Source organism: Trichechus manatus, unplaced genomic scaffold (assembly GCF_000243295.1).
Source record: "Trichechus manatus latirostris isolate Lorelei unplaced genomic scaffold, TriManLat1.0 scaffold00005, whole genome shotgun sequence".
NCBI classification, from domain to species: Eukaryota; Metazoa; Chordata; class Mammalia; order Sirenia; family Trichechidae; genus Trichechus; species Trichechus manatus.
Window position 1 is genome coordinate 481,844 of NW_004443941.1, and position 19,461 is coordinate 501,304.

General features: G+C 39.8%; 1 protein-coding gene across 1 annotated transcript; it reads left to right on the plus strand.

Moving 5' to 3' along the window:
* Window positions 1-2,607: 2,607 nt before the first annotated feature.
* Window positions 2,608-18,737, plus strand: CCT4 (chaperonin containing TCP1 subunit 4). The gene is made up of 14 exons (XM_004369431.2): window positions 2,608-2,861; window positions 5,879-5,931; window positions 9,299-9,388; window positions 10,342-10,450; window positions 11,218-11,360; window positions 12,600-12,721; window positions 13,078-13,210; window positions 14,429-14,568; window positions 15,533-15,629; window positions 15,711-15,821; window positions 15,925-16,055; window positions 16,671-16,905; window positions 18,170-18,283; window positions 18,481-18,737. Exons 1-14 carry the CDS (start codon window positions 2,735-2,737, stop codon window positions 18,493-18,495), a joined length of 1,620 nt encoding a protein of 539 aa, XP_004369488.1. The 5' UTR covers window positions 2,608-2,734; the 3' UTR covers window positions 18,496-18,737.
* The last annotated feature ends 724 nt before the right edge of the window (window positions 18,738-19,461 follow it).

Consider the following 19,461-nt stretch of genomic DNA (forward strand, 5'->3'; position numbering starts at 1 on the left):
ACAGTGAGTTGAAGATAACGGTGATGGAATAATTTGGAAAAGGACGGTGAGAATAGCAGCACAACTGGAAGAACGTAATCGATGTCACTAAATTGTACTTGTAGAAACTTTTGAAATGGTGTAACTTTGGCTATGTATATTTTCACCAAAATAAAGGTCCTCAAGGTCGAGAAGGGAGAGCGTTGACATGTCGTGGGGTTGTTAACCAATGTCATAAAACAGTATGTGTATTGACTGTTTAATGAAAAACTATTTGTTCTGTAAACCTTCATCTAAAGTACAATAAAAAAATTAAAAAAAAGAAAATATCATGGCTTGGGTCAGACGCACATTAGTCCTCAGAGTGACATCTGTGCTTTTCAACCCTTTAAAGAGGTCTTTTGCAGTTGATTTGCCCAATGCAATACGTCGTTTAGATTTCTTGACTGCTGCTTCCATGGGCGTTGATGGTGGATCCAAGTAAAACTCTCTCAGTACTCCTCAGTTATTTCTATTTAATCTCCCAAAGATTATTCTTTTAGAAGCAAGGAAAAATGCATCGCTATCATTATTTAACTCTCATCCAAATGTATGTAATACCTAAATATATCACTGACTGTCTGACAGCAAGTTCTAAAACACCAGGGTGACCAATAAAAGAAATTCATGCCTGTGCCACCAGGGGCCGCTATTGCCAATGAAACTGTTAAATGGGGTTGGTAGCAGCCACATTTTTAGAATGCCTTTCAAACAAAAGGATCAAAGTACAAAGCTTTATTTTATTAAATCTCGAAACACAACCTGTTTTGTAGATACCAAACCTGGGCACAGGCCTAGTAAGAAAATTGCCTCAGGCTACACAACAAAAAGACAAAGACAGAAGCCGTGACTCAGAGGCAAGCTACGTGCACCAAACCCGCTCTCCTCGTAAACGGGTTTCCTTTTCATTGGGGCCAGACATATTTCCATCCTAAGTTCCATTTTTTATGAGGTTTTCCACTTTTGAGAAAAAGTTCAAATAAAAAAAACGTGAACCGAAATAGTATGCAAAGACAGTCCCCAAAATTTTTGCAAAGTTTTGCAAAAAGCTCCCTCTGCTCCCTAACTCTGCTCCGATTTTTTCCAATTCTACCTTTATTACTATTCACTCTCCACCCAACCAGCCACTTTTGAGATATTAGTTGAGATCTTTGTGCCAGTCATTTACCTACGCTCCAGGGATACAAAAATGAGTTGGAGAGTCACTGCCCTAAAATCTTACATTCTGGTAAGGGAAAACGATATATAAACAAATGATTGAAATAAAACGAACCTAAGGGTTGTTACTACTTGTTATCGCTGGCAGCCATTGAATTGGCCCATGGTGACCCCAGGCACAACAGAACGAAATGCTGCCTGGTGATGTGCCATTTGCATGTCCGACTGGGGAAATAGGTGATTGTGATCCATAAGGTTTTCATTGGCTGATTTCCAGTAGATGGCCTAGTCCATCTTAGTCTGGAAGCTCCGCTAAAAGCCGAATGCTGTTCATCATCATAGCAACGTGCAAGCCTCCACTGCCAGACAGGTAGTGGCTGCGTATAAAGTGCATTGGCCAGGAACCCCAGGTCTCAATATTCTTCAACAACACCATAATTCAAAGTCGCCATTTTATTCTCCAGTGCTTCTATCCTGAAAGCAGCGTAAAAGCAGCTCATGATCACAGCATTAAGTACTTTGAACAAACCTACCGCAGACATCAAGGTACTTTATGGGCACTCAACAATTATTTGTAAACGAATATTGAACGAACCTCCCCTGCATAAACTTCCTTATTCACTTATAGTGCCTCTTAAGTCCTAACTCTGGATTGAAATACTGCTTTCAGCTACTTACTGGTTTACCTTGAGTTTCAATTCCCTTTCTGTGCTTTAGTTCCCTCATATGCTAGAGATAAAGGCACCTATTTCACAGGTTGTGAGGATTAAATGAGATAAAACGTGTAAAGGGCTTAGAATTGTGCCTAGTACGTAACTGTACTAAATAACTGTTCGTTATTATGATGCTTATGATCCCTAACAGCCAGCGGCTATATTACGTAAAAGAAAGTAGTGTAAAACGAGGTGGCTCTACTAGACAGGCAGCAGATTTGCGCAAGCAGTCAACAGCTCCATGACTTAAGATTCTCTATTTAACCAGTGTGTTTAAGCCTCTAACTACCACTCAGTATCAAACAATATGAGACAACCAAGCCCAACACTTAAACAAAAGGATCCGACCAGCTCAATTCCTCTCTCTTTCGAATCCTTTTTAAAGTAAATAAAACTCAGGTCTCAGAGCCCAGCAGACACCAACCCAGTTACGCCCCACATCGTGCTCAACCTCGCCTCCAGGCGCTGCCCGAGTTAACGGAGGGGACCTCAAGGCCGAGGAAGGTGGGGTGGGGAAATGTAGGTGTCCCCAACACCCGCCTTTAAAATCCGGGGTTGTCATCGCTGCCTCGCACTAGGCCGCCTCCCCGAGACCCCCGTCCCCAGCGCCCAGGACTAATACCCCCTAAGCCCGGAGCTCCCAGCTGCAGCAGCTCGCGCGGCGCGCGGCGGGCAGCCTCCTACGTCACGGCGGCGCCGCGCTGGGAGGTAGGCCCCCTTCCCCTGCCGGCGCCGCTTTCTGGAAGGTTCGTGATTGCCGTGGATACGATCCGTTATTCTGCGGACGGCTGGAATCCGCGTCCATCCGTCCTTCCCGACCCTGCACAGACCCAGCCAAGGTTGCCATGCCGGAGAACGTAGACCCCCGGAGCGGGGCGCCCGCCGGGACTGCCGGCGGCCGCGGAAAGGGCGCTTATCAGGACCGCGACAAGCCGGCCCAGATCCGCTTCAGCAACATCTCCGCGGCCAAAGGTATTGCCCCCGGGCCCTGACCCTCGGCCGGGCCCCGCGGAGTCGAACTCTGCGTTCTCACCCTGGTTTCGGGCGGACATGGCCCGTTTTCTGTCCTTCAAGTGATCCCCTCTTATTCTCCCAGTAGAGGAAATCCTGAGGAGGGCTCTTTCTTTCTGTTTCCCCCTAATAATTCCCGATCCCGAGCATGGAGCGCTTTTACACCTGTCCCATTGTGGGTCTTATAGTCCATAATTTTTCATGCTGTGCTTCATTCATCACCTTAGGGCAGCGTTTTTGTCCAAAATGCGGAGGCCTACGTGCAACGGTCCCTTGGGATCGGACTCTTAAGAGCTTGTTGGATCCACTGGCAGAATGTGGTTTGCACATTTTTTAGCTCTTGTTTATAACGATACCATTTAAATAAGCTTCCCTTGATATAAGTATTGAGAATTAGGGTAAATTCTCCCACATTTTAATGGGGCAGGGCCCACTGTACTGCGGTAGGGTAACCGAGACTTGCGGACCTGAGTTTCAATTTTGGCTTCTATTATTTCGTAGCTTTGTAGTCTTTAATTATCCAACTTCTGAATCAAGGTCTTTTCAACTGTAAAACTGAGGAGGAAAATGTTCGCTTTTTAGAGTGGTGAGGATTAAGAGAAGTCGAGCCGAGATGAAGTCAGGAAGGAAAAGTGAGAACAAAGGCTTAGAGATCCTGTCCAGGGTGTGTGGTGAGAACAGTTTTTCATCTGGGTTGGAGAATGAGGTGCATGAAGGAATGAGAGGTGAGATTAGAAAGGTAGGTTGGGGCTGGATCTTGAACGCCTCCAGTGTCCTGGAAATCGTTTGGTTAATCGCCCCAGCTTCAGATCGTCCTTCAGTATAACGAGGTAATAGCCAGGTTGTAGGGTTGCTGTGAGGATTAAATGAGTTAAAAGTATATAAAGAACCGTGGGGTGGGGCAAATGTTAAGTGCTGGACTATTAACTGAAAGGTTGGCGGTTCATACCCACTCTCAGAAGCTTCTTGGAAGTTAGCTGAAGGCCATCTGCTTCCAAAAGGTCCCCACCTACTGCTGTTGAGTTGATTCCGACTCATAGTAAACTTATAGGACGAAGTAGAATTGCTTTACTTACAGAAGCAGACTGCAATGTGTTTCTCCCACCGAGTACCTGGTGGATTCAAACCGCTGACCTTTTGGTTAGCAGCCACCTGCTGTAACCACTTTGCCCCAGGGCTCCTTGAAAACCTTATGGAGCCCTTCTATTCTGCACACACAGTATTGAGTCGGAATTGACTCAAGGACAACTAACAAAAACAACATACAAAGTATATAGCTTTAGAAGTGTTTGAGGTCATCGGCCCAGGTGACAGGAGGAAGGATGGTGGAAGATAAGTTCCGATTTGGGCATGATGAGATGGAGTTATCACATTGGCCAGGTGGATAGACTAAGGAGTCATTTGAAAGTTCAGGAGAGAATATACCTCGAAATAAAGATTTGATAGATCTGTCTAAAGAGCATAAGGTTAGATTTGTTAGATTAGAAAGAGGCTGTTGAAAGATAAATTGTGGGGACCATCTGTAGAGCCAAGAGAACCATATAATATCATTGTAGACTTTTAACAAGGAAGATAACAGAATGGGAGATTTACCTTCGTAATCTTTGAAACAGCAGTGCACCAAGAATGCAAACAAGACTAGGAAGGAAAGGCCAGCTGTAGTTCTCAAAGAACTTAACCTTGTATGTTAATTGAAGAGAGATCAGCGTGCAAAGAGGCACTAGTTTTTCCAAGACAGACAAAACCCTACAAACTGGAAAGGCTGCTGCCAAGTGCGTCTTTAGCTTAAATCAGGGAGCCAGTTTTTTATTTCACTGCTTTTGAAAAAAGGATAATAGTACCATTTGTCAGTGATGTGGAAAACAAACACAAAAGGACAGTGTGTAGCCTTCTCGGGTCTTCACATTGCTAGAGATAAGGACTGTTTTTAAGGTGAATTGGGTGACTTACAGAGTCATGGTCATGTGGATCTACAAAACTCACCTGAAAGTGTAATATTGACTGGATAATTAGGAATAGGAGCCCAAAGTTATGAAATAATTATGTAGACTATATTTGATGAGATTATACGAAACACTTAAAAATATCACGTATTCACGCAGTATAGGGGAAAGCATTAAGCTAGTTGTGAAATCTACAAACATCGTAAGGGCATAGTCTCTGCCATATGTATGTGGACTGAAACTGTATGTGAGAAAAGGGAAGTTTAATCATTTGTCCTGGATTTAGAAAAGGTACTGTTCATCAATTCCAGTTTCTCTTGGGAAATAATTTTAAGTGTTTTAATAAATACAGATATTCTCACGAGCGAGTAGTAGGTGCTTGATGATGTACTGACATAGACTAAAAGCTATGATTTGAGGGGTTTTTTGGGGGGTTTGTTGTTTTTGTCAAAGGGTGTTTTGCTCTACAGCATTTTTAGGGATTGTACCACTACTGTTGGCTCTGTTGAAACTGTTAATGTTAAATTTTTACTGTTGGCCTTTGTATGCCAGGTGCTGGGACCACATTAATGAATAGAACAAAAGTCTTTGTCCTCAGAGATTACGTCCTAGTTGGAGCAGACAGAGGGTGAACAAACAAGTGAATTATATAGTATGTTAATTTAGCCTGTCCTGTTGCTGCTTGTTCTGTTTTAAGGAATGGAGAAAATAATGCGATTGCATAATCACAGCTCACGACTAGATGTACCATTTTACTACTGTAGGAGGATTAGGTAAATCCTCAGATTTTGTTTTGCCATAGGCAGAGCATAAGTACTACATATAGTGACTTGAACAACAAAAGGGTGAGGCATTATACGTTTAAAAGGAGTAAAATGATTATTCTGTTTCTAGTAGATATTAGTTCATTTTTCTTTAGTGGATATAGTGAGCTGTTGTACACCATATCCTAATAAGGACAAAATGATCATCGAGGAGAGAAATACTTTCTAAAGAGTCTTGATTTTTCTTTCTCTTTTTTTCTTCCGTTTACAGCTGTTGCTGATGCCATTAGAACAAGCCTTGGACCAAAAGGAATGGATAAAATGGTAAAAAGCTGAATTACTCAGTACTTAACTGAACAGTACTGTCTGCATTACAAGGTCTTGGATAGAAGGATAAGATGTGCAGTTTAAAAAGTCAAAACTGTTGGGTACCTTAAGAGTTTAGAGGAGTGAGAGATAAGTTTGTGGTGGGCAAGTCATAACTAATTCATATTTTGTTTAACACTTTGTAAAATATTGAGAGTGCATATGGAAAAGCAGATATCTGTTGTGTAGGTAGGTGGACAGTTCAGTAAGTCTAGGTGTCAGGGCTTGAGTTCTGCATTCCTTATTATCTCAACTCTGTGACCTGACATAGGTCTACTTCTGGCTTGGTTGACTGGCCCATAAAACAGATGCATTCCAGTAACATGTGAGTAGTATACCATCAAATTCAGTGCTAGTTAATACCTGAAACGAAAGATAAGAAAGCAGTATGGAGTATTGGAAGATACACAGATTTGTATTTCCTCTGGATACAGGCGTACCTTGTTTTATTGCGCTTTGCAGATACTGCGGTTTTTTGGGGTTTTTTTTAACAAATTGAAGGTCTGTGGCAGCCGTGCATCAAGCAAGTCTCTCGACTCCATTTTTCCAACAGCACGTGCTCACTTTGTGTCTCTGTCACGTTTTGGTAATTTTCACGATGTTTCAGACTTTTTCATTATTATTACATTTGTTATGGTGATCAGTGATCTTTGGTGTTACTATCGTAATTGTTTTGGAGCACCACGAACTGCGCCCATATGAGACAGCAAAGTTATTCTGGTATATGTTTTGACTGCTCCATCAACCAGCTGTTCCCCATCTCTCTCTCTCTCCTCAAGCCTCCCTATTCCCTAAGACAAGATTATTGAAATTAGGCCAATGAATAACCCTGCAGTGGCCTCTAAGGAAGAGTTGCACGTCTCTCATTTTAAATTAAAGCTAGAAATGATAAAGCTTAGTGCAGAAGACGTGTCAAAAGCCGAGATAGGCCAAAAGTTAGGCCTCTTGAGCTGCCAAGCAGTTAGCCAAGTTGTGAAAGCAAAGGAAAAGTTCTTGAAGGAAATGAAAGGTGCTACTCCCGTGAACACACAAATGATAAGGAAGTGAAACAGCCTTATTGCTGAAATGGAGAAAGTTTTAGTGGTCTGAAGAGAAGATCAAACCGTCCACAGCATTTCCTTAAGCCAAAGCCTGATCCAGAGCAAGGCCCTCACTCTCTTCAGTTCTATAAAGGCTGAGAGAGATGAGGAAGCCGCAGAAGAAAAGTTTGAAGCTAGAAGAGGTTGGTTCACGAGGTTTGAGAAGAAGCCATCTCCATAACCTAAAAGTGCAAGGGGAAGCAGCAAGTGCTGATACAAAAGCCACAGCAGGTTATCCAGAAGATCTGGCTAAGATCACTGGTGAAGGTGGCTACACTAAACAACAGATTTTCAGTGGAGGGGAAACAGCCTTATATTGGAATCAGATGCCATCTAGGACTTTCATAGCTACAGAGAAGTCAATGCCTGGCTTCAGAGGCTAGGCTGACTCTCTTGTTAGGGGCTAATGTAGCTGGTGACTTTTAAGTTGGAGCCATTGCTCATTTACCATTCAGAAGATCCTAGGGCCCTTAAGAATTATGCTAAATCCGCTCTGCCTGTGCTCTACAAATGGAATGACAAAGCCTGGATGACGCACATCTGTTTACACCCTGGTTTATTGAATATTGTAAGCCCACTGTTGAGGCATACCACTCAGAAAAAAAGATTTCTTTCGAAATATTACTGCTCAGTGATGATGTACCTGGTCACCCAAGAGTTGTGATAGAGATGTACAAAGAGATTAGTGTTGTCTTCATATCTGCTAATACAACATCCATTCTGCAGCCAGTGGACCAAGGACTACTGTCAACTTTCAAGTCTTCTTATTTCAGAAATACATCTTGGGAGGCTATAGCTGCCATAGATAGTGGTTCCTCTGAATCTGGGCAAAGTAAATGGAAAACCTTCTGGAAGGGAGTCACCATTCTAGATGCCATTAAGAACATTCGTGAATCGTGGGAGGAGGTCAAAATACCAGCATTAACAGTAGCTGGAAAGAAGCTGATGCCAACCCTCATGGATGACTTTAAGGGGTTCACTACTTCAGTGGAGGAAGTAATTGCAGATGTGGTAGAAACAGCAAGAGAACTAGAATTAAAAGTGGAGCCTGAAGATGTAACTGAATTGCTGCAATCTGATGATAAAACTTAACAGATGACAGGTTGCTTCTCATAGATGAGCAAAGGAAGTGGTTTCTTGGGGTGGAATCTGCTGGTGAAGATGCTGTGAACATTGTTGAAATGACAACAAAGGATTTAGAATATTACATAGACTTGGTTGTTAAAGCAGTGGCAGGGTTTGAGAGGATTGACTCCAGTTTTGAAAGAGGTTCTACTGTGGGTAAAATGTTATGAAACATTGCATGCCACAGAGAAATCTTTTGTGAAAGGAAGAGTCAGCTGATGGCAGCAGACTTCATTGTTGTCTTATTTTAAGAAATTGCCACAGCAACCACCACCTGATCAGTCAGCAGCCATCAGCGTGGAGCCAAGACCCTCCACCAGCAAAAAGATTGCAACTCACTGAAGGCTTCGATGATGGTTAGCATTTTTTAACAATAAAGTGTTCTTTAATTAAGGTATGTATATTGTTTAGACATAATGCTATTGCACACTTAATAGACAACCAGAAAACAACCAAACCAGTTGCCATTGAGTCCATTCTAACTCACAGCAACCCTACAGGACAGAGTAGAACTGCCTCAGGATTTCCAAGGAGCAGCTAGTGGATTCAAACTGCTGCCCTTTTGGTAAAAAAAAAAAAAAGCTGAGCTTTTTTTAGCTTTTAAACATTGTGCCATCAGGGCTCCTCATAGAGGGTAGTGTAGTGTAAATATAACATTTATGTGCACTGGGAAACCAGAAAATTCACGTGATTCATTTTATTGCAATATTCACTTTATTGCGGTGGTCTGGAACTGAACCTGCAATATCTCTGAGGTGTGTCTGTATTCTAAATTCTAAAACTGCCCTGTGTCGAGGAGACTGTAAGACAGGTTACTGTGTTGTCCTTTTGGAGAGCCATGGGAGAAAATTGGGTTTCTGATTGTTACCATGAAACCAGGAAAGATAGTGATTCTTTATAGTATGCATTCATTGTTTGCCACAGCAGATTCCTATGAAGTACCTTACAATGGAGCCATTTGTAAAGTTGGACTGTTAAATAGTTATACTAATGTAAAGGATGAGACTTTGAAATTAAGCACTTAAGAAGTATTAAAACTTAGTAGAGCTCTTTGGATGCCACATTAATGCTGAATTAAAAACCCCAAAATTTTCGAAATGTAACTTAAGAAAACTTTCCAGATTCAAGATGGAAAAGGTGATGTGACTATTACAAACGACGGTGCCACCATCCTGAAACAAATGCAAGTGTTACACCCAGCAGCCAGAATGGTGAGTGTCATCTTAGGGGAGGTTTCTAAAAGTATCTTGTTTAAGATTTGGTCAGCGATTAAGTCTGTCGATGTGATCACATGATATTCTTTAAGCATGGTGAAGTTTTTTTTTTCTTTATGCTAAACAAGAATGTTTTGAGGATGTATTGTTTGCTTAGCAGTGCTCTTCAGTGGGGCAATAATGAAATATGAACCACCTCGTTCTTGTTCCCTGGAGTGTGCCATACAGTTAGGGAAAGAGGAGCTATAAACATGAAATGCTACCTTTTTAGTACAGATTGTTAGTTTGGTGGGGTGTTAGAAGAGATTGAAGCAGTTTGAATTTTTTGCAAAATCGTGTCTAAACTTGCACTGATGTTTATAAAAAACGATTACCAATTCAACTAAGGGTAATGATTCTGGTGTCAAGTGAGAAGTCACCGTATCCGCAAAAACAAATGCCATAGGAAAAAATTCCTATTTTTAAAAAGCACCATTTGATTTTGTAAAGATCACTTTCAAAATGAATCACATAGTGTTCACACAAGGTTAGTTCAGATAAACTTGGCAAAGGACTCCAAACTAATACTCTACCCTTGTCTGGGATGCCCCATTTCATAAGCTTCCAAGTCTTCAGGGTGTACCTGTGGTACAGTGTTTGCTTTCTACAAGGAACTTTTCTTTTGAGTAGCTGAAAAAGAATTTACATCCCATAGTCTGAACCCCAGCTACCGGCCTGTTGTAGAGAAAGTATGTAAGTAGAGTTGGGTGTGCTACAAATACACCAGTCATCATTTTGAACGAAACCCAAGGTGGACAATAAAGCAAAAGTCGAGAATTATTAAATCTTAACGTGTCGGTAATCATCACATTGTGTGTGACACTGATATGAGGCTGTTGATGTGATGAGAGGATTAGATCCTGTTGGATGCACATTTCTCATTCGTCACTTGGCGTATTGTGGTCACTTAGCTGGTGGAGCTGTCTAAGGCTCAAGATATAGAAGCAGGAGATGGCACCACATCCGTGGTCATCATGGCTGGTTCCCTCCTGGATTCCTGTACCAAGCTCCTGCAGAAAGGTGAGTAGGACGTGGGATGTGTTTTATTATTGAATAAAAAACAAAACTTTAGGAATAGCCACATTATTTTTAAGTGATAAGAAATTTAAGATTAATTTACAATAAATAATCTTAACTAGCAATTTTTAAAGTAAATTTTGCTATATTTACAATGTGATTTAGAAGAGGTTTTTTTATCCTTCTAATTTGTCAGGCTTCTTTTGAATGATAACTTGATAGACTTTTGCTTGAATGTTTTGTTTTTCAAAAATGAGTGGTGGTGGTATCAGACTTCGGCTCTAAGTGAGAAAGGTGATTTGAGAGAAAATAGGGTTCACATTTTGGTAAATAGTGCTTAATCACAGTAGTGACTCCAGCAGTCCCTGCTTCCTGCTTATGTAGATTTATGGCATTTTGAAAAGTATGAAGTCCCATGAGCGTGTAATTGATCTGTTTCAAATTAAGTGGAAATAAATGGGGTCTGTATTAGCTATCGCTGCTAACCAAAAGATCCGGCAGTTGGAATCCACTAGCCACTCCCTGGAAACGCTGTGGGGCAGTTCTGTTCTGTCCTGTAGGGTAGCTGTGAGTCACAATCAATTTGACGGCACCTTTTTTTTTTTTTAGCCATAACTAGCAGTTACGGGTATTCAAGCTGTTATTTTTAAAGCTGAACCATTAATGAATTTATAGTTAAGAATAGTTAAATATTTGTGACTCTTGAAATTTCATGAATAGAAAATATATAGTTTAAGTTATAATTGAATAACTAGATTCTCACCTGTTAGGGATCCATCCAACCATCATTTCGGAGTCATTCCAGAAGGCTTTGGAAAAGGGTGTTGAAATCTTGACTGATATGTCTCGACCTGTGGAGCTGAGTGACAGAGAAACTTTGTTAAATAGTGCAACCACTTCATTAAATTCAAAGGTGAGACAGGCACAGAGATCATTGTCCAATTACGGTTTAAGGAGTATTAAGCACTGTAACTCTTATGATGTGATTCTTGATGTTATATGATAAATGTAAATACAAATTCACAAAAGTGACTAGATAACTACAGTATTTTGTATAACTGAAGTCGTTTAAGCTTATAAGATGGAACGTGCCATAAGGCTAGCTAACAACAGAGGGGTTGGATTGATAAAGCTGGGTCATTGCTGTGCTTTAAATCGCCTGTTAGCAACCTTTCTGTCTTCCAAATCAGACAGACTGCCATAGAATCTCTGACAGTATAGCTAGTTTTATCGAGTACTTGATGTGGCAAGCATTGTGGTAAGTTCTTCACATTTATTATGTCTTTCGAGGGTTTCAGATTAGTCGTAGTATTCCCATTTTACAGATGGGAAAACAGTTCTAGAGAAGTTAAATAATTTATCCAAGACCCACTAACAAGAGCTCAAGCTGGGATTTGAACCCAGGATAGGACTGTCCATCGACGGTCCATCCCTTAGCCAGTATCTGTGCTGCTGTTCTTAGTTATCAAACTTAAAACAGTGATATCCTTTTGTTTTTCTTGGAAACTTATGTCACTTTGTTTTCCGTCATGTCCAGCATCACCCTAATTCTTTTTCTTTTTATCAGAGTTAAATCAGTGCGTTCATTGTCTTTGAATGTTAAGTAGAGCAAGGTTAGTGGCGTTAGTGGCAGAGTGAATATAAACAGTACAGAATAGTGCTCACAAGCACTGGTCACAGAGTCTAGACTGCGGGGGTTCAGCGCTGGCTGTCTCACTTACCTCTGCATTTCTTCATCTGGAGATGGAATAATTCATGTACGTAAAGTGCTAAGACCACTGCCCAGCATATAATAAGTGCTCAGTAATGTTAGCCACCGACTAGTTTTTTACCAGCTCCTCAATATTAACGATGTACGTGGAACGTAGATATCTGATCATACATTCATTTTCGGTAGAAACCTCTGCATAAAATTAATTGGATGTTTTATTGGATTTTCTATAAAACTTGGTAATCAACCAGTCCCAACTACCTTATTAATAAAAGAAAAGCAAGCCTACATATTTGTATTTTGCACCTTTGGTGACTCAAAACCTGAGTGGAAAAGACAGTTTGTGTGGAATGTTTTCTCATGTGAGCCACTCCCCAAGTGATTCTAATTCTTCCTTGAATATCTGTGACACTAACTTTATTTTTTTATTAATATTTCTAGGTTGTCTCTCAGTATTCAAGTTTGCTTTCTCCAATGAGCGTAAATGCAGTGATGAGAGTGATTGACCCAGCCACAGCTGATAGTGTAGATCTTAGAGATATTAAAATAGTTAAGAAACTTGGGTAAGCATTTCCAATTATAACTTTTATTAATAGAAATTAATTTAGAAAGTGAACGTAAGTGATTGCTAAAAATAAATTGGTTAAATGAGAAATACACTGGATGAAGTCACAGAGGATCCTCTTTTTGGTTTTGTTTTCGTGAGAACCTGCACTAATATGGGGCTGTCGTCATTTGTATGTATCTCCTTATGATGGCAGGGCAGTAGTGTGTACAGAGAGGTCCGGGAATGGGGCACTAATGAATGTGAGGCCAAAGCACGTTGGACTGGGCTGGTGCTTTTGAATCTGTTTGCAATCTTCCAGACCCAGATTTCCACTTACATTTAACTACTGCCTCCTTGTTTTTTTTTTTCCAGTGGGACAATTGATGACTGTGAGTTGGTGGAAGGGCTGGTTCTCACCCAGAAGGTGGCAAATTCTGGCATAACCAGAGTTGAAAAGGCTAAGATTGGGCTTATTCAGTTTTGCTTATCTGCTCCAAAAACAGATGTAAGTAGAATCCCACTGAAATTGGTTCCCTGTTTATGTGTTAAGCTTTCTAAAAACTTAGATGTTTGTTTATTATAATAAAGATTGAAAATGCTGATAGTGATGATAAAAAGCATAGATCTCACAAGAATTAGTGAAACTGAGGGTTAGAAGTCGCTGAGTTCCCAACGTGACAAATCTGTGGCCTCCGTGAGATATTTGTGGAAATTGAGCTCCACTGACTTCCTTTGCAAATGAAGACAGACAACAACTCGGGATATGTATGAAATACTAAAAACAGATGATGTCTAAAGCTTTAGTCGGAGGAATTCTGATTCTTTCTGGCTTTCTGAGAACAGAAATCTTTACCCCCTCCTCCAGTAACATGCAGATCTTCTCTAAATTTCCAGAAATGGAACTTTAAACCAATTTAACATTCATACTTGGAAGAATTTAAGATATTCCCGTGTCTGTTAGTCGTACGTACGTTTCTCTAAAGGGGTAGTTTTCTGTGTCACCTCACTCAGATTTGTTCTGCTTTCACACTGTGCTAGCGTACAGGTTTCCTGTTCAGTCTTGTTGCCCAAAAGTGCACTTGAACCCATAAAGAAGTTAATGCTGTTTATAGGTCTTGTCCTTAGCCCCTCCTCTCACATCCTAGCTTTAATAAACAAGCCAGAATAAGAAGGATGCCCCTTACATTTCAGCAATACATGTGTTTGTATAAAGAAGATTGACATATTCAGAATATAGGATCATCATTTTACCTTTTTTGATTACCAAAAATGTACTTGAAAAAACACTAAAATAAGACAGCAATCAATGTAGTTTAAAGTAAAAGATCTCCAGTGTTATGTTTCGTGTATATATAGTTTTCCAGACCCCATTTTATGCATGTCTATATAGTTTCTTGTTAAGTATGGTTTTGGTTGAATTTATACATACTGTTTTCATTTAGGGAGCCCTGGTGGCACAGTGGTTAAAGCCCTTGGCTGCTAACCGAGAGGTCGGCAGTTGAGACCCACCAGCTGCTCCACAGGAGAAAGATGTGGCAGTCTGCTTCCATAAAGATTACAGCCTTGGAAACCCTATGGAGCAGTTCTGCTCCCTTCTGTAGGGTTGCTATGAGTTGGAATCGACTTGATGGCAATGGGGTTTTTTGGCTTGTTTTCATTTAAAAGGTCTTTTACACTTCAAAACTCTTACAATGCAATTTTTTTAATTTCTTTTTTAAAACAGATGGATAATCAAATAGTAGTTTCTGACTACGCCCAGATGGACCGAGTGCTGCGAGAAGAGAGAGCCTATATTCTAAATTTAGTGAAGCAAATTAAAAAAACAGGATGTAATGTCCTTCTTATACAGAAATCGATTCTAAGGTGTGGGACTTATATGTTTTGTTCATCCTTTAGTGATAATTAATTTTGGAACCCTTCTAGCAGTTTTTTAAAGAAGTATTTGAGATGGATAATCCATGAAAAATCTAGAAATGAATCTGCCCTGGGGCATCATTTTATTCTGATAAACCCTCTAGAGTGGGTTTTGTTTTCCTATTGTACTCATTTAAATGTGGAGTATATAATCTTTCTAGACCAAGGCCCTAACTATCAAATAAATGGAATGCCTTGTTTTTAAAAAGCTAGGTAAAAGGCATTTATCTATTCTTCCGATGTAGAACTTCATTTTGAGAGGATGGGAAGAATTCTCCAGAGTTTGAACTGATGTCACTTTTTTTCCTTCAGTATGTTTTCTTATAAGAGGTAGACACATTTACTCCATTAATACGTTATGCCAGAAGGTTACTGTGGATACTTATTTTACTTATTTTACGTAGACTTTGATGAAGAGTTGGAAGACTTGGTTCTAGTCCTGAAGTCATGTAATAGCTAGTAACTTGGAGGAAAGTGTTGTCAAAGCTCAGTTTGCCTATCTGTACAACAGGGATAGTAACTGTCCACCTTTCCAGTTCGATAGGGTTGTGAAGATCATTCCAGATCGTCTGTAGGAAACTACAAAATTGTGGAGTTTTACGTTAATCCTACTTCATTGTAAATTTATGAAGTATCAGTAAAGTTTCATTGTGGTCATTGAATATTTTTTAAATGGTGGTAATTATCTCTTTAATGTTATGCAAGGGCCTTTGGGGAATACTTTTTTAATATCCATGGGAAAACTTGTTAAGTTTGAGCTTGAAAATTTGGCAAACTCGTATTTAAAGCGTTTTTCTTCACAATGTGTGATTTGCCATTTAAACAACAGGAAAACAATTAAAACTTAAAAACAGTTGAATAGCAGAAATATATATCTATAGCCTAGCATTGACATAATCATTTTGTATTTTAGAGATGCTCTTAGTGATCTTGCGTTACATTTCCTGAACAAAATGAAGATTATGGTGGTTAAAGATATTGAAAGAGAAGACATTGAATTCATTTGTAAGGTAATGAACTTTAACATTTCTGTGTGTGAAAATGTCCAGTAATTAAATGTTTTAATTTGTGCACTTGACTGTTTTCTCCAGACAATTGGAACTAAGCCAGTTGCTCACATTGACCAATTCACTGCTGACATGCTGGGTTCTGCCGAGCTCGCCGAGGAGGTCAATTTAAATGGATCTGGCAAATTGCTCAAGGTAACCACATTATAATTAACCTTTTATTTGCCTGTTTTTTTGTTTCTTTTTTCTTTTTTAAACCCTTACTTTAAATATCTAACTTGGGGTTTGTTTGCTAAAGATTACAGGCTGTGCGAGCCCTGGGAAAACAGTTACGATGGTCGTCCGTGGTTCTAACAAATTGGTGATCGAAGAAGCTGAGCGCTCCATCCACGATGCTCTGTGTGTCCTTCGCTGTTTAGTAAAGAAGAGGTCATTAATGACTATGTACACTTGAACATTAAAACTCTGTATTTTTTGATGTTTTCATAAAAGATTATAGCAGAATCCTGATAAAGGGGGGGATGTGAAACAGAATTGCAAATTCTCATGGAATCAAAATCTCTGGAGCCATTGAAGCTGGACGACTTCCTGAAATTACTGCCCTGAAATAATCGTTAAGTCTTAAAACAGAATCTACCCTTAAAGTCATCTTTAAACCAAATAATAGTTGAGCTTAGTTACTAAAGAATGTCTGCCTTCAGCATTGTGCTCTTGTAAAGAATAATCTATTTGGGATCAGATTGACAACAGCAACTTGAAAAGTTAGATGAGAAGGTTAGGAGACAGTGAGTCTGTGTTAATGATGGTAAAATAATTGGAAAAAGATAGCAAGAATAGTCGCGCAACTTGAAGAATGTAGTTAGTGTAACTGAATTGTATATGTAGAAATTGTTGAATTGGTGTATGTTTTGCTGTGCATATTTTCACAAAACTAATTTTAAAAAAAACTTGTATTTTTACTATTTCTATGTTCTAAGTAGTAAATTATTAAATGTAGCTTTCTGTTGGACAAAATAAGCTAAAATGTATATTTGTACATTTTAGAGCCCTTATTGCAGGTGGTGGTGCTCCAGAAATAGAGCTGGCCCTGCGGTTGACTGAGTATTCACGTACTCTGAGTGGTATGGAATCCTACTGTGTTCGTGCATTTGCAGATGCAATGGAAGTCATTCCTTCTACACTGGCTGAAAATGCCGGCCTGAATCCCATTTCTACAGTAACAGAGCTAAGAAACAGGCATGCTCAAGGAGAAAAAACTACAGGCATTAATGTCCGAAAGGTAATGAGTTAATCTTTAATTATGGCAGAAAATGTGGATGAACAAATATAAGCACGTTAAAACCTTCATGATTATCTTTTGAATGAGAAGCTTGGTAATTAAAAGTATAGTAATCTTGAATTTAAATGTGAGATCTGCAGATTAATTAATGTGTGCCATAGAGGGAGAATGAAAATGGTGGGAGTATTATTTGTTCACTTATTCTGCCACTTGCTGGCTGTGTGACTTATTAATGAGTTGCTTAAGTAATCTGTGCTTCAGTTTTCTCAGTTGGAAAAAGTTAGTATTTCCTTCATAGGGTTGTTGTCAGGATCAAATGTGTTAACAATTAGAAAGCTCTTAGAACAGCGCCTGGCATACAGTAAATGCTGTGTACGTGTTAAAACCATTGCTGCCTTTGTGGCACCAAGTAGTGTAGTTGTGTGGGTTTACACACTAGACGGTATAACACCTCCTTTTTAATTAATGATCTATCGAGGAGACGATACACGATGGAAAAAACAAAATGACAATCTGAAGATTTTTTGAACGCTGCAGAACTCCCGGAGGATGTTTTCTGGTTAGGGAAAGCTTTATAAAGATGAAACTTTGGCTGGTAGGGGATGAGGACATTTCAGATGGGGAAGCATAGTTTATAGGTGAGAGGGACCAACAGGTTACTCAGCTTGTCTAGAGCAGAGGTTATATGTTGGTGATGTAGTGGACTTGAAGGTAAAAGCTAGAACGAGGAGGCCCTTGAGTGTTGAGGCTTTTCCCCCAGTAGTTGGGAGCCACTAAAGATTCTCAGGCAAGAGGCTAAGGTGATGAAGAGAGTATTTTAAGAAGGAAGTGTAGAGGCAGGGCTGCCTGTTATGGCTGTCAGCGGTAATCCTGGGGAGAAAGGGGACTAGGCATTAAGAATGCAGAGGTGGGGAATGTGAAAGATGTAAAAGAGTAGTAGACCATACTTGGTCAAGTTCAGAATTAGGACTCTGAAATGATTTAATCATTAAAGATTGTAACTATTAACTACTGTGATCATCTGTCTAATTTTGCCAGGATATTTGTTTCGGAGTTAGGATTGGAGGAATCCAGTGTTAATTACTTTTTCCAAATTTTAGTTGAAATAATCTACAAATGTAGGGAAGAGCTTAGTAGAATACATTATTCTAAAGCAACTAGACTAAGGGACAGCTAGGTTTGGAAAAGTTTTGAGAGGAATACTGGTGACAACATAGTTGTTTGATACTACAAACACACTAAAAGCAGTATGTGTGATTTTCAGGGTGGAATTTCCAACATTCTGGAGGAGCTGGTTGTCCAGCCTCTGTTGGTTTCAGTCAGTGCTCTGACCCTGGCGACTGAAACTGTCCGGAGCATTCTGAAGATCGATGATGTGGTGAGTTTATTTAGGCTGTAAATGCTGTGCTTCCCTCTGAGATCAAAGAGGCATGTTTTTGGGGGGAGTTTATTTTATTAATGTTAGTTTGCTAATCATCAAGATGATAAAACAGTTTGTTTTTTTTTAATGGAGGAAATGTGGATGATTGCCTTAAACATTTTCATAGGTTTTGAAACAGGTTTTTCTCTTACCAGGTAAACACTCGATAATCGGGATAACACTGGCTGACGAGCACCATTAGTGCAGCTGGAGTGGAAGGTCATCGCCTCCGTGTCCTTGTTGTTTGAAAGATGGTTTCTTCTGTGAATTCCTGGGCTTGGGCTTCCAGTTGGCGTTTGCTTAAAATTGTATTGACACAGTTTAATGAAAATGTTAAATATTTGGTTTCAAAAAATAGATTTATTCCTCCCCCCGCCCATTCTGTTATTTCCGATACTCTTAAAAAATCTAAGTAAGAACCCAAAAAATATAAAACGTGAGTTCACATTTACGTGTTGACTTTCTTAGGGATTAATCTGAGGACTTTGCTCACTTTGTACTTTACATAGGCATTCATCTGTTCCATTGATGTAAGTTTTTTTAAACAGAAGTATTCAGAAGGAAAAAACGATCCATTATGCTTATTAGTCTGGTAAATCCCCATTGACGTAAAAATATCAAAATAATATCTGTGCTGTTTGAAAAGCTAACTGTATAAAAGGGTACAAAGTAAAAAGTGAAAGCCTCTTCACACTCTCATCCTAGTCCCTTTCCCCAAGAATTTAATTGGAATTCTTTCTACAAATAAAAGTGTATGCAGATGCTAACACGTTTCTACACAAAAGGGATTGTTAACTAACAGTCTTACTCCAGCGGTTTTAAACGTTTTGGTCCAAGCACTGTCTTTTCATCATGAACAGTATAAAATCTAACTCGTCTCTACCCTCACTTTGTTGTTGTTAGCGATAGGCATGGTGGGCCCTGATTCACAGCGGCCCCATGCACAGCAGGGATTGGACCATTGTGAACCGTAGGGTTTACATTGGCTGATTTTTCAGAAGTAGGTCACCCAGCCTTTCTTCTTACTCTGTCTTAGATTGGAAGTTTCACTGAAACTTGTGCAGCATCATAGCCAATGCACAAGCCTCCAATGACAGAGAGGTGGTGGCTTCACTTGAGGTAGATTAGCTGGGAAT

Bases quoted from the DNA above. Each gene is read 5' to 3' on its own strand.
- CCT4 (XM_004369431.2), top strand. From the start codon at position 2,735: ATGCCGGAGAACGTAGACCCCCGGAGCGGGGCGCCCGCCGGGACTGCC. The intron at 15,822-15,924 runs GTAACCACATTA...TGTTTGCTAAAG, and splicing joins GATCTGGCAAATTGCTCAAG to ATTACAGGCTGTGCGAGCCC. The intron at 16,056-16,670 runs GTCATTAATGAC...TGTACATTTTAG, and splicing joins CGCTGTTTAGTAAAGAAGAG to AGCCCTTATTGCAGGTGGTG.